We start from the raw sequence: 27,855 nt of genomic DNA, 5'->3' as shown, positions 1-27,855 counted from the left end.
ATAATAATAATAATAATAATAAATAAATATATATATATATATATATTAAGAGATTACTTATATATATATATATATATATATATATATATATATAAAGAAAAAACTTAAAAAAAAAGAAAAAGAATTCAAGGAATTTTTACTTCTGTCTACAAAATCCAATGTTATAGTGGCCACGAATATTGGATTTTGTGCATCACTGCACATACCACCTGAAAAAACAGAATGCCTTCCACAAGCTTTTATCTTCCAGTGTCCAAAGACCATTTAAAATGAATGTGCATAGGGGCACCTGGTTAAGTGTCGGACTTCGGCTCAGGTCATGATCTCACGGTTCGTGAGTTCAAGCCCCACTTTAGGTTCCACATCGACAGTGTGGAGCCTGCTTGGGATTCGCTCTCTCTATGCCCCTCCCGTGCTCATGCACTCTCTCTCTCAAAATAAATAAACTTTATCAAAAAATTTTTTAAAATATTTATTTATTTTTGAGAGACAGAATGTGAGCAGCGAAGGGACAGAGAGAGAGAAAGGGAGAGGGAGACACAAAATCTGAAGCAGGCTCCAGACTCTGAGCTGTCAACACAGAGCCTGACACTGGGCTTGAACCCACGAACCAAAAGATCATGACCTGAGTAGAAGTTGGACGCTTAACCAACCTGAGCCACCCAAAGCCCCTCAAAATAAACAAACTTAAAAAAAAAGTTTCCTGTGTGCTCTGGAAAACCCAATACATGTTGTATGAATTAGATTTTTATTCATAGTATCTGGTCTATGATTACAATGTCACATTTTGCTGGACGGCACAGATTTTTTACCATTGAGATGTTTATGGAAGAAAGTTTGAATTTCCTGCCAGGCATCTACCTGTGCCCTTGACTGTGCCTTTGGCTCACCTCCATGGAGTATTGCTTGGCCTAACACTGCATGCACAGAAGCTCTACAAACAGGAAAATAAGGTGGTTCAATACAGTGACCAGTTCCTGGGTAGTAAATTATCTGGGGTCTGTCTTTCCCATGGGCTTGTAACCGTTCAGAGGCTATACGAGCATAGAATTCACTCTTCCAGTTATGATCATCCAAGCCAACAAGAAACAGAAAAGGCCCCTGGGCTCTTTCCAATGGAATAATACTTTGATAGTTGAGTTCCTCCAGTGGATTATCCCAAACATCCAAAAAAATTAAAACCCCTGACTCAGTAACTACAAGTTTCCCTGGGTCACTGCCAAGCCTGGGAATAAACATATCCTTGTAACGCAGAGGAGATATTGCGCTGGCCACACAGGAATTAATAAGTACAGTGGCTGTGATGCCCTTCAAGAAAGAGGCCATTGAGAGACACAGGTCACCTCCTTTGGAGAAGCCAAGAAGCCCAACACCAGGGCCTTTCACCTGAAAAAGAGAGAACAAGCCTAGAATTTGTAAATGGAGGACATAAACAGTGATTTTATATTCTCTAACTAGCTTTCTTAAATGTCATTTGCTTTCTTGTTTTTTATGCAACAATCCACAAAGCTCAAGTGTGTTTTCTAATAAGCAAATCAATTGACTTCCTAGTACACAGGCCTTCCACTAATATTTGTGGCAACTGGGTCAAGAGTAGACACAGAGACCCATGTACCCCATACTTAAACATGTAAAAGCTATTAAACAAACAAACTATTAAAATATATTATTTTCTTGGGGAGCCTGCGTGGCTCAGTCGGTTGAGCGTCCAATTTCAGCTCAGGTCATGATCTCACGGTCTGTGAGTTTGAACCCCGCAACGGGTCTATGCTGACAGCTCAGAGCCTGGAGCCTGCTTGGGATTCTGTGTCTCCCTCTCTCTCTGCCCCTCCCCCACTCATGCGCGCCCCCCCCCACCGAAAATAAACATTAAAAAAATTTTTTTAAATAAAAAAATAAAATATATTATTTTCTCCCACCTTGATAAATATACTTTCATAACAGTTTATAATGTCAGGCTCAAATTTGAAATCTTGGAACTCCTTGAAGTTCTGTACTGGAATGTGGCATGGGGGAGAGCTAGCCCCAGTCCTTGGTCCCTGGCCCCCATTCCTTCTCTTCCCATCCCTGGCTCCACCATGTACCTTGAGGGGCCTCTCACACATGTATATGGACACCCCAGTCTCCATATTTAAGGCCTAGGCGTATTCACATTGACAGACCCTGAGAAAAGACATAGGGCCTGGAAGCAGGATCAGTGCTATTTGGCAAAGAATTCTGGTATTACAGATCACAAGGGTATGGGGTGTTTGTGTGTGTGTGTGTGTGTGTGTGTGTGTGTGTGTGTGTGTGTGTGTAAGGCACATGGGTTCCAGGTGGATACATTCCCTGGGTCCCTTGGACTCCTCACCCTGTGGGCAGGGAGTGTGGCCGCCTAAGGCTTCTGTCCAGGACAGAAGCCCCTCTTGCCCAGGTCTAAGGGCAGAACTGATAGGATATATTGGTTTCTTCTTTTTCCCCTGGGGCCTTATCTCCCCTAATAAACCAATAATCACAGTTCAAGGCCATTGAGGTTCTAGCAGCTCTGCTAACAGACCAGTCCCTGAATTCTGACAGATTTAGATCACCCTTGTAGAACATTTTTTAACATTTATTACTTAACATTAGAATATTTGGGTTTCTTTAAATCTAGATAGTTGCAGAGCATGTATTCCACTTTTAATCACACTAAAATGTTTTGATTATTTTTTACAGTCTTAGATAAGAACTTTTTCTATAAAAACATAATAGCATTATCACATTTAACAAAATTAATGATTCCTTAATAGCATCCAGCACAGTCCCTATTCAAATGTCACCGACTGTCCTAAAAATCTCTTAAGAGTCAAACTTTTTCCTCTTTTTTTTAAATTTTTTTTAATGTTTATTTATTTTTGAGGGAAAGAGAGAGACAGAGTGTGAGCGGGCAAGGGGCAGAGAGAGAGAGGGAGACACAGAATCTGAAGCAGGCTCCAGGCTCTGAGTTGTCAGCACAGAGCCTGACGCAGGGCTCAAACTCACGAACTGTGAGATCACGACCTGAGCCGAAGTTGGACGCTCAACCGACTGAGCCACACAGGTGCCCCTACAGGAATCTTTCTTTTAAATTAAATTAAATTAAATTAAATTAAATTAAATTAAATTAAATTAAATTAAATTAAATTAAATTAAATTATTATTTTATTTGAGAGCAAGAGGGAGAGAGAGAGCATGAACAGGGGACGGAGGCAAAAGGAGAGAAAGAGGGAGAACCCCAAGCATGCTCCATGCTCAGTGCAGAGCCCGACATGGGGCTTGATCTCATAACCCTGGGATCATGACCTGAGCTGAAATCAAGAGTTGGACACTCAACTGACTAAGCCACCCAGGTACCCCTACATTAATCTTATAAATGAGAAAAACTGAATCCCAGAGAAAGCACTTGCCTTATTCAGCATTATAAGGCCACTTGGGGGTAGATGGAGAAGCAGAATTTAAGGTTAGTAATGTCTTAGTACAACTCTTTGAATTATGGTCAAGAATTAAAGGAAAACAGGGGCACCTGGGTGGCTCAGTTGGTTAAGCGTCCAACTTCAGCTCAGGTCATGATCTCACAGTTCATGAGTTCAAGCCCCACGTCGGGCTCTGTGCTGACAGCTCAGAGCCTGGAGCCTGCTTCGGATTCTGTGTCTCCCTCTCTCTCTGACCCTCCCCTGCTCATGCTCTGTCTCTCTCTGCCTCAAAAATAAATAAAACATTTAAAAAAATTTAAAAAACAGACAGGAAAATAAACAGTTCCTTATTAAAGGAAAATAAACAGTTAAGTCTTAGGGATTGGAGAGAGATGGGTGGAAGTGAAACAATAATCCTAATAACTTTGGAAGGAACTTTTGTGTCTCATGACATATTTCTAGCCCCCAGTGTCCTGGTAGGGTTTTGAGATCCAGTCCTGTGTTGGCTCTACCCTCTCTCCCCTGCATTCAAGCAAACACCAGAACTCACCTTTGGATGCTGCAGCATGAAGTCTACAGCTTCTTCAAAGTACTCCAGGTGCACAGCATCCAAATATTCAGGGAGGTCTTCAAATTTGAAATAAGCCAAAGCAAGCGCAGCAAAACCATGTCCAGCCAGGAGGCTGGCCCTGTATTCACAAAGGCCACCACCACTCCCAAACAGATCGATGATCCCAGGGAAGGGTCCTGCACCTGGAAAACACCACAGATCATAAGGAGCTTTAGACTCTCCAGAGACATTCTGGAGTTTCAGATTTTGGCAGGCAGTGAGGACAAGTTTCTCAAGCAAGAAGGAAGGCTGGGAGTGGAGGAGCAAGTGGAAAAAAGGACCTTTTTAAAATGTTGCCTTTTTTTTTTTTTCCTTTTTAGTAACCTTCAGGGAGAAGGAAGGGGGGAACAAAATGCTTTATTTTCTCCAGAATTTTTCACCTAATTTTCAAAAATGAAATATATATTTCAAATTACAAGTAGCATATGATGAGATGTACATTTTCCACAAAATCTTCCTCAAAAAAAAATCTACTTGAGAATGCTTGAAGAACTGTACAATGCTCTACATATATAAGGCGTATTGATATACTCCCCACCTCCTTGCATTCTCTGCTCCAACCTTAAAGAATGCTATCCCTAAATATGCTCTGTTCTCTTTGGCCCCTGAAAATGGTATATGCTATACTTCACTCTCCACTTTTTATCACCTGGTTGACCTTCAGCTTTCAAATCAAAGTTTAGATCTCCCTTCCCAGAAGACTTCCCAGATCTCCCCCAAGGCTGAGTTGAGTCAGATACCCTTTTATGTCTCCATCAGCACCCTGGGCCTGTATTTCCCTTATCATAGCACTTAGCAAGCTTACAGATGCAAGTATAGTTACCTGGGTCCTTTATTAGGCTGTAAGTACAGTGAGGACCACGTCTGACTTCGCTAGCTATCGCATCCCACTATGTAGCATAGTCATTGGCTTAATACATATTTGTTAAATGACTGAACCCTTCTACGTTATTTACAAAAGTCTTGAGACAGAAAACAAATTTTAAATGGGCCACAAAGTAGACATTGAAATAGTTAACACAAGATTGACTTGACTGAAATATCAGGTGCCAATATGGGTGGTAAAAGGTTTTTGTTTGTTTGGTTTGTTTTTGGGTGGGTGGGGGGATTCTTACTGATTCAGTCAGTATGATTTATTGAGTTCCCACTACATCCCTGGGCAAGCCTCTAGGAATCTGGACATACAGAGATGTATAAGATCCAAGTCCAACCACAGGATTTCAGTTGACTGTGCAGCCACTGGCTAAGGTTGTGAATTGCTGATGAGCTGTAAGAATAAAGCAGAGCCTCCTGTTTTGGAGAATGACAGAATTCAGTTTAGGGATTCTCTGAGATATGGCCACTCCAGCATTTCTATACAGGAGGGGTTTCAGTCTGGAATTTGGTTGTAAAAGGTGGGGTAGGGGGTCTTGTTTCTGGGCCCCTTTAACCTAGTAAGCACCTTGTTTTTACTTAGACTAGGGTGTCTCAACCTTAGCACTCCAGACACTTTGAGTAAGATATTTCTTTGTTGTGTGGACTGTCCTGTGCATTCTGCATGCTTGGCAGCATCTCTGGCCTCTACCCACTGGATGCCAATAATATCCTCCCCCACCTTTTGGTTGTGACAACAAAAATGTCTCCAGGAGTAGGGGTTAATCAACCCAGATTGAGAATCACCGACAGACTGTTTATGATGGGGGAAGAGGACAATCAGTTTGTTTGTTTGTTTGTTTTTTAGGATTACGGGGGACGGCCTCTAGATTAGCTCCCTTGGAAGTTCCACGTGAGAAGAGGCAAAGATCACTCTTGCACAGCAGCATAACTCATTACCTAACACTGGTATTTGAAATACAGCTGCGTGGCTGGCACTTAAAAGAAATGCACTTTGTGAGTATGTTGAATGCACTTTTTAGCATACAGCTCAGTGGCATTCGTCCAACATAAAGGTTATTTATGTGGAAGGGTGGTGGGTGCCCGGGGTGACGTGGTCTGCCCTGCCTGATCCCCGCGCTGCTCCCACCTGCCCTGTGACCCTGGCCCGGCCATGCCCGCCAGCCACCGAGCAGCCTGTTTTCCCATCTGAGAAATGGGCATGGATAAGATCGCTCATCGCCCTGGGCAGTGGAGAGCCCCAAAGACAGAAACCACTTTTTAGCATACGGGAAGTGGCATGAAATTTAAAGAGGAAAAACTTCCATCCAGAATGTATGACAAGCTCTGGAGTGCGGCGGTAAGTTTAGGAAATGTGGGTCTCAGTTACCAATTCTTTAGAACAGCCTGGGACGCAAGGCACTCACCAGGCGGCAGGAAGAGCGTGCCGCGCACCCGGCCCGCGCGCACCGGCACCCGCCGCATCCCCGGCCGCAGGAAGTCGCGCTCCAGCACCGCCCGGCCCAGGAGCCGCCCGGCGTCGGGCTCGTGGCCCTCGAGCACCTCCAGCTCCACCGCGAAGGGCGTCTGCACGTCCCACTTCACCAGCCGCACCAAGGGCTTCTCGGGCTCCAGGGCCCAGAGCAGCCCCATGGGCTCGAGCCCCGTGAAGCTGCCGCCCAGCGCGGGCGCGCGCGCCAGGTCCAGGAGGCCGCCGGCGTCCGCTTGGTACAGCGCGCGGGCCCGGAAGAGCGCGCCCTTCTCGTCGCGCAGGGACGTGCGCAGCGTGACGGGCTGTCCCGGGGAGAGGCCACGCACGGTGATGCGCACGGGCTCGTCCCACGCGCAGCGGCCCGCGGGCTCCAGCGTCACCGTAGCCGCCATCCTGATTATTGCGGAACAGCGAGGCCATCTCCCCAGAGTCACGTGTCCGGCCGGGAGTCCCTCCACCTCCCGGGGAAGCAATTGCAATTGGACACTTTGCGATATTCAGATTGGACGCTTGGACACGCTAAGCCGCTGTATGAAGTCAGCTAGAGTTTGTGAAAATCCACTAGTGTCTAATTGGAAGGAAGTATCTGCCGAAATAAGAGTTCATTATTATGCAATCCAGCGCAGTGAGTGTGGAAATAGACGTACCAAGACCGCTGAGATTGGGACAGATAGTAGTAGTTCGGAGAACCTGGAGTTTTATAAAGCATCCCAGGCGATTATAATTCAGATGATCAGTGGAGAAACAGTCCTAATCCTTCCATTGCCTCTCAGTCCTTTGCCAAGTCTTTTTCTAGAGTTAAGAGTACCTAGGGTGGCTTCCAGAGCAGGTAGATGTTTCTGGGATGAGATCTACCTGGGTTCCGGTCTGATCCTGCTCCTTAAGAGCCTGGTGATCTTTAGCAAGATATGTAATGAAGCCCCTGAATCCAGTCTCCTTATCTGTAAAAGGTTTATTGTGATGATTACACGGGCTAACGTGTAAAAGCACCGCACTAATCCACCTATAGTGGGTGCTCAGTAAGAGTTTTGCTCTTCATTCGCAAATCTTGACACTGGCAGTGGGAGGGTTGAGTTGTGTCTGAGTTCTGGCAGGAATCAAGTGGCACATTCCAAATGCGTAGTTTGTGGAGAGTTTCATAAAGGGACTATTCCCAAAGGCATTGGCAAGGTTAAAAAACAAACAAGGTTGGCGGCAGACCCTTGGGCCTGAAGTCTCAAGCGAGAGGGCTGCCTGGCAGGAGTTGTAGCTATGGTGGTGGGAGGCAGGCAGTCCACGGTGAGATAGTAGGAGTGGAGAGAATAAACACCTTGACCTCACTCTCCTCTTGCCCTTCATATTCCTGAGTGCGTTTCTTTAGCTGAACCCAGGCAATCAGCTCAGCCTACTAGGTTACACAACAAGGTGGATGGAGCATACAGAAGATGCCCAGTGAGGGCAAGCTCAATATTTATAAGCTGAATAAAAAGAAGCCAGAGTAGGTCCCAGATCTCAGAGTTCGGTGAGCTTTGACTACTCTGTCTCCCGAGTAACTGCTGCAGGGTTTTTTAAACACCTGTTGCTTAAAGAGTTACAGGCTGTGCACAATCTAGGGACACTCAGCTTACAAAGACTTCGTGGGCTGTCACAGCCGCCGGCACAATTGAAATCTGCACTCAGATTTCAGAAAGCCATGGTGAAAGGTGACTTCTCCCTCTCCCTTCCCTGATACCCAGGATGCTGTGAAGAGACACAGAAATGGCTCCCAGGCACATGAGGGGAAAGCAGCTAAGGAGGAGGCCTTGCGTTGGTCCTTCAAAAGTGCCTTCCTGTAGGGAATTCAGCACGTAGGAACTCCATGGAAGAGATAAGTATTGTACAGGCCAACTGCCAGGGCGGCTTGCTCACAATATGAAAAAGAATCAGCTGCTGTAAGAGAGGAGCGACTTCATACAAATGCCAGTGTTTGTCTAGTGACTTGAAGTAGCTGTAGATTAATACCCCAATATGTGGCATATTATCTCCAATATTAAACATAAAAATTAATTTCTGTGCCCCTATTTTAAGGGTAGGGACTTATGGATAGACAAAAGCCTTTGCCTGATTTAGGGTAGGATCTCTCTGGTTACCCCCAGATAATTACACACCCAGAAATGTTTGTATCTTGTAAAAGGCCCCTGAACTTTTCCATGCTTAACAGCCCCCTGACTTTTATTATAAATTCAATATGGAAAGGTTGAGTTTCAGAAAGAATTATTTCAGTGTTATCTCTGATCAGTATAGCATCAATGAGTAATTTCACTATCTGAATTAAACTTAGGACACCTGTTTAAATATTGCCTAAACAGATTATGTCAAATGTTAGAGAACTGGAAGTATCTTGGAGGCAAGATAAATCATTGGCTGCCAAGTGAGAGCAAACTGCTGTTAATGTTTAAAATGTAAATAAATACATACATACATATATACATATGGGGATCAAAAACAATGCCATGGTAAGATTAATAAAATAACAATCAGAGATGACTGAGAAAGATCTTCCTGTAGAGAAATAGTGTCAACCACAGTTACAGATTCTTTTGGGTTTTTTTATCCTCCGTTGACATCTGAGATCCATTTACTTTTCCAAAAATCCGAGTGAGAGTTAAAGGTGAAAAGGTTGGAGGTGGGATGGGCTCCCAGTTAACTCCAGTATTGGTTATGATTTCACTCATGATCCTGCCTGGGTCTATTTCTTGTTTACAGTTTTTGTGGGACAAGAAAGCTCCAAGTTTCCATTTCTTAGCAGCCAGTATACATCCCATTTGAGTAAGTCGCTTCTCCAAGATAGCGATAACTTAATTTCAATAATACTCTCGTGGTTACATAGTATTGTATCAATGGTAACTTCCTGATTTTGGTATTTGTAGTATGGTTATGTAAAATGTTAACATTAAGGGAAGGGGAGGAATTATATAGGGAACCCTGTACTATTTTTGACCCACGTTTTTGTGGGTCTAAAATTATTTCAAAATGAAAGGTTTAAACAACAAAGAAAAATATCAGAGAGTGATGAAATCACCAAAAAGGATACCTTTGATCTTCTGTGCCCCACTTGTAGGGTTGGTAAAACCTGTCCACCTCGGATCCTTCCTCCTCCATATCTTTCAACATTTAGTCTTTCCCATTTGATTGAGGAACTTGTGTTATTTCTGATCCTGTGTCTAAAAATCCGCTGAAATACTTGAATATTTCCCTTGTCTAAAGCATCTAGACCTAAGCATATGATTTCTCCGGAGGAATCTGATATTGTAACAAGTCTAGAGAGAAAGGGCATTAGGGCCACATGTCTCCCCTGTGAGGGAGTCTTTAAGGAAAGGCTCCTTACATTCAGAGAGATTCGATTAAACGGAAAGCATAGTTTTCAAAATAAACACTTGCTGTCTGGGTACAAAAACAGCTATACTCTTAGCCTGGTAAGCCTGCTCTTGGCTCAGTTCCCAGAACTTTGAATTACAGAAGTTACCAAGGTGAGTGCTTGCCAGGAGTTTTGCCCTAGGTGGAGCTGTCAGTGGGGAGTTTGAGAGATTAACTCTTTCAGGTGCTATATCATTTACTTTTGTAATTAAAAAAAAATTTTTTTTTTGAGAGAGAGAGAGCATGAGTGGGGGAGAGGGGCAGATGAGAAACAGAATCCCAAGCAGGCTCCGTGGTCAGCACAGAGCCAGACACAGGGCTTAATCCCATCACCCTGGGATCATGACTTGAGCCATAATCAAGAGTGAGATGCTCAACCAACTGAGCCACCCAGGGCCCCCCTACTTTTGTAATTGTATTAAATCACTAGTAATCAATGACGAGATAGTTTGACCCAGAAACTATTGTACGAACAGAATGAAACGCTAGTTCACAAAAATACAATTTTAAAATATTTTAAGGAAGCTCTACACCCAACGTGGGGCTTACAACCCCAAGATCAAGAGTGGCATTCTGTACAGACTGAGCCAGGCAGATACCCCCTAAAAATGTATTTTCTATTTGCCAGTTCTCTGGCTATTCACCACCAGCACCATCCGTGCCCTGCAATAGCTCTGCTTATAACCATTTGGAAGAGCAGGATGTAAATCTTTGAGAAAATATGAATGCCAGTTTATGTGCAATGTAGTGAAAGCAGATTATTTGGGCAACTGGGGCAGCCTGCTTCAGGCTGATTCAGATGGTCTCTTTAATTATTCCTGATTCCTGCTGTTATAACTCTTCATGACTGCAATTATTTTCCAACTTCCCATAAGTAGGATCGTGGTAATCTCCATAAGCTCATCAAACACAGAAACAGAGCATCTAACTCTTAGATATCATATTCAGAGAAGAGCGCTCACTGTGAGACCCTCTCTCCCCCAATTCAGCCTGGTCAATCTGAATGTCCTCTGCCTGATCCCAGTAGCCAATTTAACATAGATTTTCCAGAAGTCCGGTTCTATATTATAGTAAGAGCTGGATTTCTCGGTGAGTCAGTAGGTCACTTCTCAATAGTGTGTCTATTTGTTGGCCCTTGGAAGCCTTCTTCTTTTACCTTTATTACTGGGAAAGTTTGAGGTGATTTATGGAGAAGGACTAAATAAATTTGCCCTTCAACATCATGAGGAGAAGTCAGAGACTCTTGTCTCAAGAGACCAGCTGAATGCTCCCTGCTGCTCTGATTTCTTGAAAGCCCAGGAGATAGTACTCTCATCCCCTCATCTTTTTACCCTAAGCTTTAAACTCCAAATCTTCTCCCCAAATAGACTTTCCTCTCATAACATCACAGTTTTCTATTTTAATATTGTCATTATAAGTCAGACCCAGGTCCTGCTAGCTGGAATTGTCTTTGCTGCCTAACGTCCTGTCAGTGTTTTTTCCAGGTGCACAACCTAATTCTAGCATACCCCGTGGACTACATAGATTTAGACTACATAGTATTGTTTCCACTGGGGGTGCTTTGAATCTGGAGTGTGGTTCCCAAATTGGACATTTGAAATCTCTACCATAGGACCTTGAACTTGTCTAGGAGGTGATGATATCCTTGGATTCATGGATGGATTTAATCCTTGGATTAAATGAATGGCATGTGCAGGGTCTTAGAAGAATGTTGTATGTTCACATCATCAAGAACAACATGTAACAACTTGGCCCTACCAGCAAGAATTACTGGGAACTAGTAGAAACCTCAATACTGGCTTATGATACACAGTGACTGCGCAATATTTACTTTAACTGATGCCAAAGTTCATATAGTTCCAGGCTTTGGACATACCTGAGACCAAACAAAAGCTACATCAGAATCCTGGGAATATGAAGAAAATCCAGAAAGTTGATACCTTCATGCAGATTTTATATAGTTCATCTTAGAGTGGACAATGCCTTTTCATTTCTTTATGAGTATGAAGTAAGGTAGATATAAAGAAACTGATTGGCATTTCTGTGATTGGTGAAGATCTTAGGGATGGCACAATATAGGAGACACTCTTGATGAACCCCATCATCCCTTCTCATGTGATTAAAAGTCAAAGGTGTCTGGAATTACAATTGTAGTGGGCAAGATCTTGTACTAGATAGATAGATAGATAGATAGATAGATAGATAGATAGATAGATAGATAAAGAGAGACAGAGAGATGCAAGACAGTAGAGAACCCCATCATAAGACAAGAGAATCATTCTGTAATAAGAGCACCACCCATTCATGTACTTACGAGATTAAAATGGTAAGAAGAGTGCCTCGCTGGCTCAGGCAGTAGAGCATACAACTCTTGAATCTCAGGGTTGTGAGTTTGAGCCCCATGTTGGGTGTAGAGATTACTTAAAAATAAAATCTTAAACAAGCAGCAAAACTAAAAGGCAACCAACAGAATGGGAGAAGATATTTGCAAATGACATATCAGATAAAGGGTTAGTATCCAAAATCTATAAAGAACTTCTCAAACTCAATACCCAAAAAACAAATAATCCAGTAAAGAAATGGGCAAAAGACATGAATAGACACTTCTCCAAAGAAGACATCCAGATGGCCAACTGATACATGAAAAAATGCTCAACATCACTCTTCATCAGGGAAATACAAATCAAAACCACAATGAGACACCACCTTACACCTGTCAGAATGGCTAACATTAACAACCCAGACAACAACAGGTGTTGGCAAGGATGAGCAGGAAGAGGATCTCTTTTGCACTGCCGGTGGGAATGCAAACTGGTGCAGCCACTCTGGAAAACAGGATGGAGGTTCCTCAAAAAACTAAAAATAGAACTACCCTATGACCCAGCAATTGCACTACTAGGCATTTATCCAAGGGACACAGGGATAAAGGGACACATGCACCCCCATGTTTATAGCAGCACTATCAACAATAGCCAAAGTATGGAAAGAGCCCAAATGTCCATCGATGGATGAATGGATAAAGAAGATGTGGTATATATATATATATATATATACACACACACACACAATGGAGTATTACTCAGCAGTCAAAAAGAATGAAATCTTGTCATTTGCAACTACGTGGATGGAACTGGAGGGTATTATGCTACGCAAGATTGGTCAGTCAGAGAAAGACAAATGTCATATGACTTCACTCATATGAGGACTTCAAGACACAAAACAGATGAATGTAAGGGAAGGAAAACAAAAATAATTAAAAACAGGGAGAGGGACAAAACATAAGAGACTCTTAAATATGGAGAACAAACTGAGGGTTACAGGAGGGGTTGTGGGAGGAGGGATGGGCTAAATGGGTAAGGGGCATTAAGGAATCTACTCCTGAAATCATTGTTGCACTATATGCTAACTAATTTGGATGCAAATTAAAAATAAAATAAAATAAAAATTATTTCTCCAATAAAATAAAATAAAATAAAATAAAATAAAATAAAATAAAATAAAATAAAATAAAATAAAATAAAATACAATCTTAACAGACGTGCCTGGGTGGCTCAGTCAGTTAAGCGTCTGACTTTGGCTTAGGTCAGGGTCTCGCCATTCTTGAGTTTAAGCCCCTCATCTGGCTCTCTGCTGTCAGCGATGAGCCTGCTTCAGATCCTCTGTCTCCCTCTCTCTCTGCCCCTGCCCTCAAAAATAAATAAATATTAAAATGAAATAAAATAAAATCTTAAGATAAAATGGAAGAGGTAGAATTTCCTGCTGGCTCAGTCAGTACAGCATATAATTCTTGATATCAGGGTTGTGAGTTTGAGCCCCATGTTGGGTGTTGAGTGTTTATTTTTAAAAAAATAAAATAAAAATTTAGAAAAAAAAGATGTAGAGGAATTGCAATGCTAGTGAATGATTTTATGCAGAAGAATCTCAGGAAAACCACAAAAAGACCCAAAGCGTACCAATCTGTAGCACATCACTAATTTATGAGATTATAATGAATATGTGTACAGAATTTAAATTACTGGTCCATATTCATCTGATTAGTAAGGTTTTCCGAAAGAACCAGCATCAGAAAGGAAGTATTACTTACTGAAGACCATTATCTGTTGCTCTTTTTTGAAATGAAACTGGTTTAGTATTTGTATATTGTTGCTGTGGTATGTAAGTATATTGGGTTCAGACCGATTTAAGACATGAAATACACCCAGGGAGTCATCTTAAGCTGTCTTATGTTGGGTAAGAATGGTCAGGGGAAATCAGTCTAGCTAAGAAGATCTCAGTAATAGATTTGAGAAGCTGGGTAAGGAGCTCAGAAAAAGTAGAGACAAGTGACTCTTCTTGAAGTCTATATCATTAACTTCTGTCATAAAAGAGCAAAATGGAAAAATGTAGTAGAAATATAAAGTAGATAGGTTATCGCATATCAGATAAACACTACAGAAGGACATTTGCACCCATCCCTTGGAATAGACCTACACTGCTCCCTTTATGTGAATCAGTTCGGGATGCCTAATGCGGTTCTAAATACTGGTGGGCAACGAAGATGTGCAAGGAACACAGAGGGTCCTAACCTAAGGCAGGCAATTCTTCTGGAGTTTTCTTTCTTTTTAAATCTGTATTGATTTTTTTAAAAGTTAAATGTTGAGTACATCAGAAGAATAATTGAAAAATATGTGAGACTTTAAGGAAAAATAATGACCATTATCTAGTAGTAGTCATAAAACATTGTCTTTACTTCTGAAGCCCCTGTGTGCTGCACCCTGATCCCAATCAAAGGTAATCACCATCTTCAATTTTGTGTCTATTAACCTTTTAGCTTTCTTTATAATTTTATCATGTTTGTATCTTTGAACAATATTTTTTACTTTGACCAATTTTTGAATCTTACATAATACATTTATTTTTTTTTCTTGATCAAAGTTAAGTTTTTATTTAGCTGAATGCAAATCTTTTTTTTTTTAATGTTTACTTGTTTATTTTGAGAGTGAGAGAATACATGCTCAGGAACTGAGGAGGGGCAGAGAAAGAGGAAGAGAGAGAATCACCACGCAGGCTCCAACCTGTCAGCACAGAGCCAGACATGGGGCGTGATGTTTAGAAATTTGAGGTTATGATATGAACCGATATCAAGAGTTGGACGCTTAATGGACTGAGCCACCAAGGCACCACTAAATGCAAATCTTATGAGTATATTCTACTTAAAAGAATAACATCTCTGTGTAGTATGATTTGTAGATCATACCATACAATGTATACTTATTTAAATGTATACTTATTTAAAGTATACAATTCAATGGTTTTAGTATATTCACAAGGTTGTGCAACCAGCACCACTACTAATTCAAGAACAATTTCATCACCCCAAAAAGAAACCCTGTACCCCTTAGCATCACTCTCCATTTCCGCCCAGGTGTCTCCACTCCCAGCCCTAAGCAACCACTTACCTACTATCTGTCTCTATTGATTTGGTTATTCTGGATATTTTTTACAAATGGACTCATACAATAGTGGTCTTTTGTGACCGGCTTCATTCACTTCACATAATGTTTTCAAGGGTTATATTGTAGTATGTATCAGTACTTACTTTATTGCAAGACAATATTCTGTTTTGTGGATATGCTGTACTAAATTTTAATTTTCTGTTGAATGATTTACACTTGGGTTGTATCTGCTTCTTGGCTGTTGTGAATATTGCCAATATTTCTTGGCTATTGTGAATATTTCTGCTGTGAGTACTCATGTGCAAGTTTTTATGCATATGTATATTTTTGCTTTTCTTGGATATAATCTAGGTCTGGAATTGCTGGTCATTGCAATTCTGTATTTAACCCTTTGGAAAAGCCAGACTTTCCAAGTAGCTGCACCATGTACAATCCCAACAGCAGTGTATGAGGGTTCCTCTTCTCCACATCCTCACTAACACTTGTTTTTATCTTTTTTAAAATTTTTTTTCAACGTTTATTTATTTTTGGGACAGAGAGAGACAGAGCATGAACGGGGGAGGGGCAGAGAGAGAGGGAGACACAGAATCAGAAACAGGCTCCAGGCTCTGAGCCATCAGCCCAGAGCCTGACACGGGGCTCGAACTCACGGACCGCGAGATCGTGACCTGGCTGAAGTCGGACGCTTAACCGACTGCGCCACCCAGGCGCCCCTTATCTTTTTTTAAAAAGTAGGTTCCACTCCAACATGGGGCTAGAACTCCCGACCCCACCATCAAGAGTCACATGTTCTACCTACTTAGCCAGCCTGGCGTCGCTCTGTCTATTTTATTATAGCAATTCTAGTGGGTAAGAAGTGGTATCTCATTGTGACTTTAATTTGTATTTTCCTGACGCCTAATGGTACTGAGCATCATTTCATGTGCTTAGTGGCAGTTTGTATATTTTCTTTGGGGAAATGACTATTCATATCATTGACTATTTAAATTCCCTCAGCCTGGAGTTCCACTCACTCTTTCATCTTCAATCAAGTCTCTGCTCAAAGACTACCTATTCGAATATGCCTTCTCTCACCAGTCTTTAAATAGATATCTTAAATGGTATCACCTCCCTCAGGCTCTCATCTTATATTTTTTATTCTTCACACCATTTATCATTTTATTTTCTTACCTCCAAACTAGAGTAAATGCTTTTGACAGCAAAGACTTCGTTATCTTTGTTCGTCTTTGCCAGGAGCTTAGAACATTCCCTGCCACACTGTAGGCTTTCCATAAATATTTGTGGAGTGAAGTGGGATGATTGAAGGCAACAACAGGAGAGAAAAAAAGCTTTTCTGTTACTTTTGGAGTTCCTTTCAACAAAGGTTGAATAAACACAGGTTTATTTCACCTTGACAAAGTAAATGCCATATTAGTAAGACCTAATATAAATCCATTTGATTATACATAGGAGATATGGAGTTTAAACAGATTGGTTAATATGTTTTCACTCTTATGTGGATCCTGAGAAACTTAACAGAAACCCATGGGGGAGGGGAAGGAAAAAAAATGAGGTTAGAGTGGGAGAGAGCCAAAGCATAAGAGACTCTTAAAAGCTGAGAACAGGGGCGCCTGGGTGGCTCAGTCGTTTGAGCGTCCGACTTCGGCTCAGGTCATGATCTCACCGTCCGGGAGTTCGAGCCCCGCGTCAGGCTCTGGGCTGACGGCTCAGAGCCTGGAGCCTGTTTCGGATTCTGTGTCTCCCTCTCTCTCTGACCCTCCCCCGTTCATGCTCGCTGTCTCTTTGTCTCAAAAATAAATAAACGTTAAAAGAAAAAAATTTTAAAAAGCTGAGAACAAACTGAGGGTTGATGGGGGGGTGGGAGGGAGGGAAGTGTAGGTGATGGGCATTGAACAGGGCATCTTTTGGGATGAGCACTGGGTGTTGTATGGAAACTAATTTGACAATAAATTTCATATATTAAAAATAAACAAAAAAACATTAAAAAAATAAAAATAAACAGATTGGTTAAACTGACTTTAATTTTCATGGAGATTTTATTTCATTCTTGTTGAAAAAATTCTTAGAACAACGTTTAACTATCATAATTCTGTTACCTTATATGTTTACTTTATACCCTATACATGTGCCTACTGTCACTTGAGGTTAAGGTGTCCATCTCTTATTTTCTGGAAGGAAGTCAATACTATATATGATCTTATAGCATTTTTTAGAGCACAAGATTGAACACACTAGGAAAATCAACCTGATATCTTGCCCTTTACTGAAATGTATAGTCCAATTACATTTAATGTAATTACTGATCTATTTGAGCTTAAATTATTATTTTCTTTCCTGCTTATTCTATAGTTTTTATCTTCTTTTAGATTTTTAAAAATTATTCCATTTGCCTCCTATATTAGCTTATGGTAATAACTTTCCTGATTTATTAACATTGAATAAAAATTAATATTTGTATCACCTTGTGAAAAATGCAATAACCTCTACTTATTTCCTTCCTACATATGCTACTTAATTCTTTGTGTATTTGAAACCCCATAGTATATTATTTGTAAATATTTATTTAGATTTATCTATATATTTACACTTTTCATTATATTCCATTTCTTCCTTCACCTACTTGCTTTCCCCTAGAATCATTATCCTTGTGCTTGAAGAATACTCTTTAGTTTTTCCGTTATTGCAGGTAGGCTATATTATCTAAATTCGTATTTTTCTAAAAATGATTTTATTTTGGGGGCGCCTGGGTGGCGCAGTTGGTTAAGCGTCCGACTTCAGCCAGGTCACGATCTCGCGGTCCGTGAGTTCGAGCCCCGCGTCGGGCTCTGGGCTGATGGCTCAGAGCCTGGAGCCTGTTTCCGATTCTGTGTCTCCCTCTCTCTCTGCCCCTCCCCTGTTCATGCTCTGTCTCTCTCTGTCCCAAAAATAAATAAATAAACGTTGAAAAAAAAAATAAAAATAACATATTATATAATACATAATATACAATATAATGTAGATTATATTGTATATCTTGTGGTTATATATATATTATATATATATATAATATAATATATTGGCTCAGGGCACAGTTGGTGAATTTGAGCTCCACGTCATGCTTTGTGCTGACAGTTCAGAACCTAGAGCCTGCTTTGGATTCTGTGTCTCCATCTCCCTCTCTCTCTACCCCTTCCCCACTCACACGGTCTCTCTCTGTCTCAAAAATAAATAAGCGTTAAAAAAATTTTTTTTTAAAGATCATAACTGTCATGTGTCCTATTATGGCTTCAAAAATATTTGCCACTGAAACTAAATGGCCACTGGACCAAGAATTTCTGCTTTAGAACCATACAATAACCGTGTGTTCTTTGAAAAGTACTTGTTAAAGTCCCTCTATCTTTGAAGATCTCCAGCTTTAGAAAAACAACACAAGTAGGGCACCTGGCTGCCTCAGTCTATAGAGCATGCAACTTTTGATCTTGGGCCTGTGAGTTCAAGGCCCACATTGGGCATAGAGATTATCCTTTTTTAAAAAATATTTTAATTATTTTTGAAGGAGAGAGAGAGCATGAGCAGGGGAAGAGCAGAGAGAGAGGGAGACACAGAATGCAAAGCAGGCTCCAGGCTCTGAGCTGTCAGAACAGAGCCCAATGCAGGGCTCAAACTCACAAACTGTGAGACAATGACCTGAGCCGAAGTTGGACACTTAACCAACTGAGCCACCCAGGCGCCCCTGGGCATAGAGATTACTTAATAATAATAATAATAATAATAATATATAGATATATATTAAGAGATTACTTAAGAGATATATATATATATGAAGAAAAAACTTAAAAAAAAAGAAAAAGAATTCAAGGAATTTTTACTTCTGTCTACAAAATCCAACGTTATAGTGGCCACGAATATTGGATTTTGTGCATCACTGCACATACCACCTGAAAAAACAGAATGCCTTCCACAAGCTTTTATCTTCCAGTGTCCAAAGACCATTTAAAATGAATGTGCATAGGGGCACCTGGTTAAGTGTCGGACTTCGGCTCAGGTCATGATCTCACGGTTCGTGAGTTCAAGCCCCACTTCAGGTTCCACATCGACACTGTGGAGCCTGCTTGGGATTCGCTCTCTCTATGCCCCTCCCGTGCTCATGCGCTCTCTCTCTCAAAATAAATAAACTTTATCAAAAAATATTTTTTAATATTTATTTATTTTTGAGACAGAATGTGAGCAGCGAAGGGACAGAGAGAGAGAAAGGGAGAGGGAGACACAGAATCTGAAGCAGGCTCCAGACTCTGAGCTGTCAACACAGAGCCTGACACTGGGCTTGAACCCACGAACCAAAAGATCACGACCTGAGTAGAAGCTGGACGCTTAACCAACCTGAGCCACCCAAAGCCCCTCAAAATAAACAAACTTAAAAAAAAAAGTGTCCTGTGTGCTCTGGAAAACCCAATACATGTTGTATGAATTAGATTTTTATTCATAGTATCTGGTCTATGATTACAATGTCACATTTTGCTGGATGGCACAGATTTTTTACCATTGAGATGTTTATGGAAGAAAGTTTGAATTTCCTGCCAGGCATCTACCTGTGCCCTTGACTGTGCCTTTGGCTCACCTCCATGGAGTATTGCTTGGCCTAACACTGTATGCACAGAAGCTCTACAAACAGGAAAATAAGGTGGTTCAATACAGTGACCAGTTCCTGGGTAGTAGATTATCTGGGGTCTGTCTTTCCCATGGGCTTGTAACCGTTCAGAGGCTATACGAGCATAGAATTCACTCTTCCAGCTATGATCATCCAAGCCAACAAGAAACAGAAAAGGCCCCTGGGCTCTTTCCAATGGAATAATACTTTGATAGTTGAGTTCGTCCAGTGGATTATCCCAAACATCCAAAATAATTAAAACCCCTGACTCAGTAGCTACAATTTTCCCTGGGTCACTGCCAAGCCTGGGAATAAACATATCCTTGTAACGCAGTGGAGATATTGCGCTGGCCACACAGGAATTAATAAGTACAGTGGCTGTGATGCCCTTCAAGAAAGAGGCCATTGAGAGACACAGGTCACCTCCTTTGGAGAAGCCAAGAAGCCCAACACCAGGGCCTTTCACCTGAAAAAGAGAGAACAAGCCTAGAATTTGTAAATGGAGGACATAAACAGTGATTTTATATTCTCTAGCTAGCTTTCTTAAATGTCATTTGCTTTCTTGTTTTTTATGCAACAATCCACAAAGCTCAAGTGTGTTTTCTAATAAGCAAATCAATTGACTTCCTAGTACACAGGCCTTCCACTAATATTTGTGGCAACTGGGTCAAGAGTAGACACAGAGACCCATGTACCCCATACTTAAACATGTAAAAGCTATTAAACAAACAAACTATTAAAATATATTATTTTCTTGGGGAGCCTGGGTGGCTCAGTCGGTTGAGCGTCCAATTTCAGCTCAGGTCATGATCTCACGGTCCGTGAGTTTGAACCCCGCAACGGGTCTATGCTGACAGCTCAGAGCCTGGAGCCTGCTTCAGATTCTGTGTCTCCCTCTCTCTCTGCCCCTCCCCCACTCATGCGCGCCCCCCCGCCTCAAAAATAAATAAACATTAAAAAAATTTTTTTAAATAAAAAAATAAAATATATTATTTTCTCCCACCTTGATAAATATACCTTCATAACAGTTTATAATGTCAGGCTCAAATTTGAAATCTTGGAACTCCTTGAAGTTCTGTACTGGAATGTGGCATGGGGGAGAGCTAGCCCCAGTCCTTGGTCCCTGGCCCCCATTCCTTCTCTTCCCATCCCTGGCTCCATCATGTACCTTGAGGGGCCTCTCACACATGTATATGGACACCCCAGTCTCCATATTTAAGGCCTAGGCGTATTCACATTGACAGACCCTGAGAAAAGACATAGGGCCTGGAAGCAGGATCAGTGCTATTTGGCAAAGAATTCTGGTATTACAGATCACAAGGGTATGGGGTGTTTGTGTGTGTGTGTGTGTGTGTGTGTGTGTGTGTGTGTGTGTGTGTAAGGCACATGGGTTCCAGGTGGATACATTCCCTGGGTCCCTTGGACTCCTCACCCTGTGGGCAGGGAGTGTGGCCGCCTAAGGCTTCTGTCCAGGACAGAAGCCCCTCTTGCCCAGGTCTAAGGGCAGAACTGATAGGATATATTGGTTTCTTCTTTTTCCCCTGGGGCCTTATCTCCCCTAATAAACCAATAATCACAGTTCAAGGCCATTGAGGTTCTAGCAGCTCTGCTAACAGACCAGTCCCTGAATTCTGACAGATTTAGATCACCCTTGTAGAACATTTTTTAACATTTATTACTTAACATTAGAATATTTGGGTTTCTTTAAATCTAGATAGTTGCAGAGCATGTATTCCACTTTTAATCACACTAAAATGTTTTGATTATTTTTTACAGTCTTAGATAAGAACTTTTTCTATAAAAACATAATAGCATTATCACATTTAACAAAATTAATGATTCCTTAATAGCATCCAGCACAGTCCCTATTCAAATGTCACCGACTGTCCTAAAAATCTCTCTTAAGAGTCAAACTTTTTCCTCTTTTTTTTAAATTTTTTTTAATGTTTATTTATTTTTGAGGAAAAGAGAGAGACAGAGTGTGAGCGGGCAAGGGGCAGAGAGAGAGAGGGAGACACAGAATCTGAAGCAGGCTCCAGGCTCTGAGTTGTCAGCACAGAGCCTGACGCAGGGCTCAAACTCACGAACTGTGAGATCACGACCTGAGCCGAAGTTGGACGCTCAACCGACTGAGCCACACAGGTGCCCCTACAGGAATCTTTCTTTTAAATTAAATTAAATTAAATTAAATTAAATTAAATTAAATTAAATTAAATTATTATTTTATTTGAGAGCAAGAGGGAGAGAGAGAGCATGAACAGGGGACGGAGGCAAAAGGAGAGAAAGAGGGAGAACCCCAAGCATGCTCCATGCTCAGTGCAGAGCCCGACATGGGGCTTGATCTCATAACCCTGGGATCATGACCTGAGCTGAAATCAAGAGTTGGACACTCAACTGACTAAGCCACCCAGGTACCCCTACATTAATCTTATAAATGAGAAAAACTGAATCCCAGAGAAAGCAGTTGCCTTATTCAGCATTATAAGGCCACTTGGGGGTAGATGGAGAAGCAGAATTTAAGGTTAGTAATGTCTTAGTACAACTCTTTGAATTATGGTCAAGAATTAAAGGAAAACAGGGGCACCTGGGTGGCTCAGTTGGTTAAGCGTCCAACTTCAGCTCAGGTCATGATCTCACAGTTCATGAGTTCAAGCCCCACGTCGGGCTCTGTGCTGACAGCTCAGAGCCTGGAGCCTGCTTCGGATTCTGTGTCTCCCTCTCTCTCTGACCCTCCCCTGCTCATGCTCTGTCTCTCTCTGTCTCAAAAATAAATAAAACATTTAAAAAAATTTAAAAAACAGACAGGAAAATAAACAGTTCCTTATTAAAGGAAAATAAACAGTTAAGTCTTAGGGATTGGAGAGAGATGGGTGGAAGTGAAACAATAATCCTAATAACTTTGGAAGGAACTTTTGTGTCTCATGACATATTTCTAGCCCCCAGTGTCCTGGTAGGGTTTTGAGATCCAGTCCTGTGTTGGCTCTACCCTCTCTCCCTGCATTCAAGCAAACACCAGAACTCACCTTTGGATGCTGCAGCATGAAGTCTACGGCTTCTTCAAAGTACTCCAGGTGCACAGCATCCAAATATTCAGGGAGGTCTTCAAATTTGAAATAAGCCAAAGCAAGCACAGCAAAACCATGTCCAGCCAGGAGGCTGGCCCTGTATTCACAAAGGCCACCACCACTCCCAAACAGATCGATGATCCCGGGGAAGGGTCCTGCACCTGGAAAACACCACAGATCATAAGGAGCTTTAGACTCTCCAGAGACATTCTGGAGTTTCAGATTTTGGCAGGCAGTGAGGACAAGTTTCTCAAGCAAGAAGGAAGGCTGGGAGTGGAGGAGCAAGTGGAAGAAAGGACCTTTTTAAAATGTTGCCTTTTTTTTTTTTCCTTTTTAGTAACCTTCAGGGAGAAGGAAGGGGGGAACAAAATGCTTTATTTTCTCCAGAATTTTTCACCTAATTTTCAAAAATGAAATATATATTTCAAATTACAAGTAGCATATGATGAGATGTACATTTTCCACAAAATCTTCCTCAAAAAAAAAATCTACTTGAGAATGCTTGAAGAACTGTACAATGCTCTACATATATAAGGCGTATTGATATACTCCCCACCTCCTTGCATTCTCTGCTCCAACCTTAAAGAATGCTATCCCTAAATATGCTCTGTTCTCTTTGGCCCCTGAAAATGGTATATGCTATACTTCACTCTCCACTTTTTATCACCTGGTTGACCTTCAGCTTTCAAATCAAAGTTTAGATCTCCCTTCCCAGAAGACTTCCCAGATCTCCCCCAAGGCTGAGTTGAGTCAGATACCCTTTTATGTCTCCATCAGCACCCTGGGCCTGTATTTCCCTTATCATAGCACTTAGCAAGCTTACAGATGCAAGTATAGTTACCTGGGTCCTTTATTAGGCTGTAAGTACAGTGAGGACCACGTCTGACTTCGCTAGCTATCGCATCCCACTATGTAGCATAGTCATTGGCTTAATACATATTTGTTAAATGACTGAACCCTTCTACGTTATTTACAAAAGTCTTGAGACAGAAAACAAATTTTAAATGGGCCACAAAGTAGCCATTGAAATAGTTAACACAAGATTGACTTGACTGAAATATCAGGTGCCAATATGGGTGGTAAAAGGTTTTTGTTTGTTTGGTTTGTTTTTGGGTGGGTGGGGGGATTCTTACTGATTCAGTCAGTATGATTTATTGAGTTCCCACTACATCCCTGGGCAAGCCTCTAGGAATCTGGACATACAGAGATGTATAAGATCCAAGTCCAACCACAGGATTTCAGTTGACTGTGCAGCCACTGGCTAAGGTTGTGAATTGCTGATGAGCTGTAAGAATAAAGCAGAGCCTCCTGTTTTGGAGAATGACAGAATTCAGTTTAGGGATTCTCTGAGATATGGCCACTCCAGCATTTCTATACAGGAGGGGTTTCAGTCTGGAATTTGGTTGTAAAAGGTGGGGTAGGGGGTCTTGTTTCTGGGCCCCTTTAACCTAGTAAGCACCTTGTTTTTACTTAGACTAGGGTGTCTCAACCTTAGCACTCCAGACACTTTGAGTAAGATATTTCTTTGTTGTGTGGACTGTCCTGTGCATTCTGCATGCTTGGCAGCATCTCTGGCCTCTACCCACTGGATGCCAATAATATCCTCCCCCACCTTTTGGTTGTGACAACAAAAATGTCTCCAGGAGTAGGGGTTAATCAACCCAGATTGAGAATCACCGACAGACTGTTTATGATGGGGGAAGAGGACAATCAGTTTGTTTGTTTTTTTTTTTTTTTTTAGGATTACGGGGGACGGCCTCTAGATTAGCTCCCTTGGAAGTTCCACGTGAGAAGAGGCAAAGATCACTCTTGCACAGCAGCATAACTCATTACCTAACACTGGTATTTGAAATACAGCTGCGTGGCTGGCACTTAAAAGAAATGCACTTTGTGAGTATGTTGAATGCACTTTTTAGCATACAGCTCAGTGGCATTCGTCCAACATAAAGGTTATTTATGTGGAAGGGTGGTGGGTGCCCGGGGTGACGTGGTCTGCCCTGCCTGATCCCCGCGCTGCTCCCACCTGCCCTGTGACCCTGGCCCGGCCATGCCCGCCAGCCACCGAGCAGCCTGTTTTCCCATCTGAGAAATGGGCATGGATAAGATCGCTCATCGCCCTGGGCAGTGGAGAGCCCCAAAGACAGAAACCACTTTTTAGCATACGGGAAGTGGCATGAAATTTAAAGAGGAAAAACTTCCATCCAGAATGTATGACAAGCTCTGGAGTGCGGCGGTAAGTTTAGGAAATGTGGGTCTCAGTTACCAATTCTTTAGAACAGCCTGGGACGCAAGGCACTCACCAGGCGGCAGGAAGAGCGTGCCGCGCACCCGGCCCGCGCGCACCGGCACCCGCCGCATCCCCGGCCGCAGGAAGTCGCGCTCCAGCACCGCCCGGCCCAGGAGCCGCCCGGCGTCGGGCTCGTGGCCCTCGAGCACCTCCAGCTCCACCGCGAAGGGCGTCTGCACGTCCCACTTCACCAGCCGCACCAAGGGCTTCTCGGGCTCCAGGGCCCAGAGCAGCCCCATGGGCTCGAGCCCCGTGAAGCTGCCGCCCAGCGCGGGCGCGCGCGCCAGGTCCAGGAGGCCGCCGGCGTCCGCTTGGTACAGCGCGCGGGCCCGGAAGAGCGCGCCCTTCTCGTCGCGCAGGGACGTGCGCAGCGTGACGGGCTGTCCCGGGGAGAGGCCACGCACGGTGATGCGCACGGGCTCGTCCCACGCGCAGCGGCCCGCGGGCTCCAGCGTCACCGTAGCCGCCATCCTGATTATTGCGGAACAGCGAGGCCATCTCCCCAGAGGCACGTGTCCGGCCGGGAGTCCCTCCACCTCCCGGGGAAGCAATTGCAATTGGACACTTTGCGATATTCAGATTGGACGCTTGGACACGCTAAGCCGCTGTATGAAGTCAGCTAGAGTTTGTGAAAATCCACTAGTGTCTAATTGGAAGGAAGTATCTGCCGAAATAAGAGTTCATTATTATGCAATCCAGCGCAGTGAGTGTGGAAATAGACGTACCAAGACCGCTGAGATTGGGACAGATACTAGTAGTTCGGAGAACCTGGAGTTTTATAAAGCATCCCAGGCGATTATAATTCAGATGATCAGTGGAGAAACAGTCCTAATCCTTCCATTGCCTCTCAGTCCTTTGCCAAGTCTTTTTCTAGAGTTAAGAGTACCTAGGGTGGCTTCCAGAGCAGGTAGATGTTTCTGGGATGAGATCTACCTGGGTTCCGGTCTGATCCTGCTCCTTAAGAGCCTGGTGATCTTTAGCAAGATATGTAATGAAGCCCCTGAATCCAGTCTCCTTATCTGTAAAAGGTTTATTGTGATGATTACACGGGCTAACGTGTAAAAGCACCGCACTAATCCACCTATAGTGGGTGCTCAGTAAGAGTTTTGCTCTTCATTCGCAAATCTCGACACTGGCAGTGGGAGGGTTGAGTTGTGTCTGAGTTCTGGCAGGAATCAAGTGGCACATTCCAAATGCGTAGTTTGTGGAGAGTTTCATAAAGGGCCTATTCCCAAAGGCATTGGCAAGGTTAAAAAACAAACAAGGTTGGCGGCAGACCCTTGGGCCTGAAGTCTCAAGCGAGAGGGCTGCCTGGCAGGAGTTGTAGCTATGGTGGTGGGAGGCAGGCAGTCCACTGTGAGATAGTAGGAGTGGAGAGAATAAACACCTTGACCTCACTCTCCTCTTGCCCTTCATATTCCTGAGTGCGTTTCTTTAGCTGAACCCAGGCAATCAGCTCAGCCTACTAGGTTACACAACAAGGTGGATGGAGCATACAGAAGATGCCCAGTGAGGGCAAGCTCAATATTTATAAGCTGAATAAAAAGAAGCCAGAGTAGGTCCCAGATCTCAGAGTTCGGTGAGCTTTGACTACTCTGTCTCCCGAGTAACTGCTGCAGGGTTTTTTAAACACCTGTTGCTTAAAGAGTTACAGGCTGTGCACAATCTAGGGACACTCAGCTTACAAAGACTTCGTGGGCTGTCACAGCCGCCAGCACAATTGAAATCTGCACTCAGATTTCAGAAAGCCATGGTGAAAGGTGACTTCTCCCTCTCCCTTCCCTGATACCCAGGATGCTGTGAAGAGACACAGAAATGGCTCCCAGGCACATGAGGGGAAAGCAGCTAAGGAGGAGGCCTTGCGTTGGTCCTTCAAAAGTGCCTTCCTGTAGGGAATTCAGCACGTAGGAACTCCATGGAAGAGATAAGTATTGTACAGGCCAACTGCCAGGGCGGCTTGCTCACAATATGAAAAAGAATCAGCTGCTGTAAGAGAGGAGCGACTTCATACAAATGCCAGTGTTTGTCTAGTGACTTGAAGTAGCTGTAGATTAATACCCCAATATGTGGCATATTATCTCCAATATTAAACATAAAAATTAATTTCTGTGCCCCTATTTTAAGGGTAGGGACTTATGGATAGACAAAAGCCTTTGCCTGATTTAGGGTAGGATCTCTCTGGTTACCCCCAGATAATTACACACCCAGAAATGTTTGTATCTCGTAAAAGGCCCCTGAACTTTTCCATGCTTAACAGCCCCCTGACTTTTATTATAAATTCAATATGGAAAGGTTGAGTTTCAGAAAGAATTATTTCAGTGTTATCTCTGATCAGTATAGCATCAATGAGTAATTTCACTATCTGAATTAAACTTAGGACACCTGTTTAAATATTGCCTAAACAGATTATGTCAAATGTTAGAGAACTGGAAGTATCTTGGAGGCAAGATAAATCATTGGCTGCCAAGTGAGAGCAAACTGCTGTTAATGTCTAAAATGTAAATAAATACATACATACATATATACATATGGGGATCAAAAACAATGCCATGGTAAGATTAATAAAATAACAATCAGAGATGACTGAGAAAGATCTTCCTGTAGAGAAATAGTGTCAACCACAGTTACAGATTCTTTTGGGTTTTTTTATCCTCCGTTGACATCTGAGATCCATTTACTTTTCCAAAAATCCGAGTGAGAGT

The 27,855-nt window shown here is 42.5% G+C and overlaps 2 protein-coding genes and 1 long non-coding RNA gene across 3 annotated transcripts; 1 reads left to right on the top strand and 2 right to left on the bottom strand.

Moving 5' to 3' along the window:
• Positions 1-729: 729 nt before the first annotated feature.
• On the bottom strand, positions 730-6,934 carry LOC105259864 (acyl-coenzyme A thioesterase 6-like). The gene is made up of 3 exons (XM_045060198.1): positions 6,300-6,934; positions 3,961-4,163; positions 730-1,386 (listed from the first exon to the last, which is right to left on the bottom strand). The coding sequence occupies exons 1-3, from the start codon at positions 6,754-6,756 to the stop codon at positions 781-783; spliced, it is 1,266 nt and encodes a 421-aa protein (XP_044916133.1). The 5' UTR covers positions 6,757-6,934; the 3' UTR covers positions 730-780.
• A 227-nt stretch (positions 6,935-7,161) lies between these two features.
• Positions 7,162-27,733, top strand: LOC123386141. Its single transcript, XR_006599778.1, has 3 exons — positions 7,162-9,151; positions 24,608-24,756; positions 26,947-27,733. It is a non-coding gene; the product is annotated as an uncharacterized LOC123386141 (long non-coding RNA).
• Positions 19,583-26,486, bottom strand: LOC123386140 (acyl-coenzyme A thioesterase 6-like). The gene is made up of 3 exons (XM_045060200.1): positions 25,167-26,486; positions 22,825-23,027; positions 19,583-20,267 (listed from the first exon to the last, which is right to left on the bottom strand). The coding sequence occupies exons 1-3, from the start codon at positions 25,621-25,623 to the stop codon at positions 19,662-19,664; spliced, it is 1,266 nt and encodes a 421-aa protein (XP_044916135.1). The 5' UTR covers positions 25,624-26,486; the 3' UTR covers positions 19,583-19,661.
• Positions 27,734-27,855: the final 122 nt, after the last annotated feature.

This window comes from Felis catus, chromosome B3 (assembly GCF_018350175.1).
Source record: "Felis catus isolate Fca126 chromosome B3, F.catus_Fca126_mat1.0, whole genome shotgun sequence".
Lineage (NCBI taxonomy): Eukaryota > Metazoa > Chordata > Mammalia > Carnivora > Felidae > Felis > Felis catus.
The sequence above is the reverse complement of the archived record's forward strand: the minus strand, read 5'-3'. Positions and strand labels throughout refer to the sequence as shown.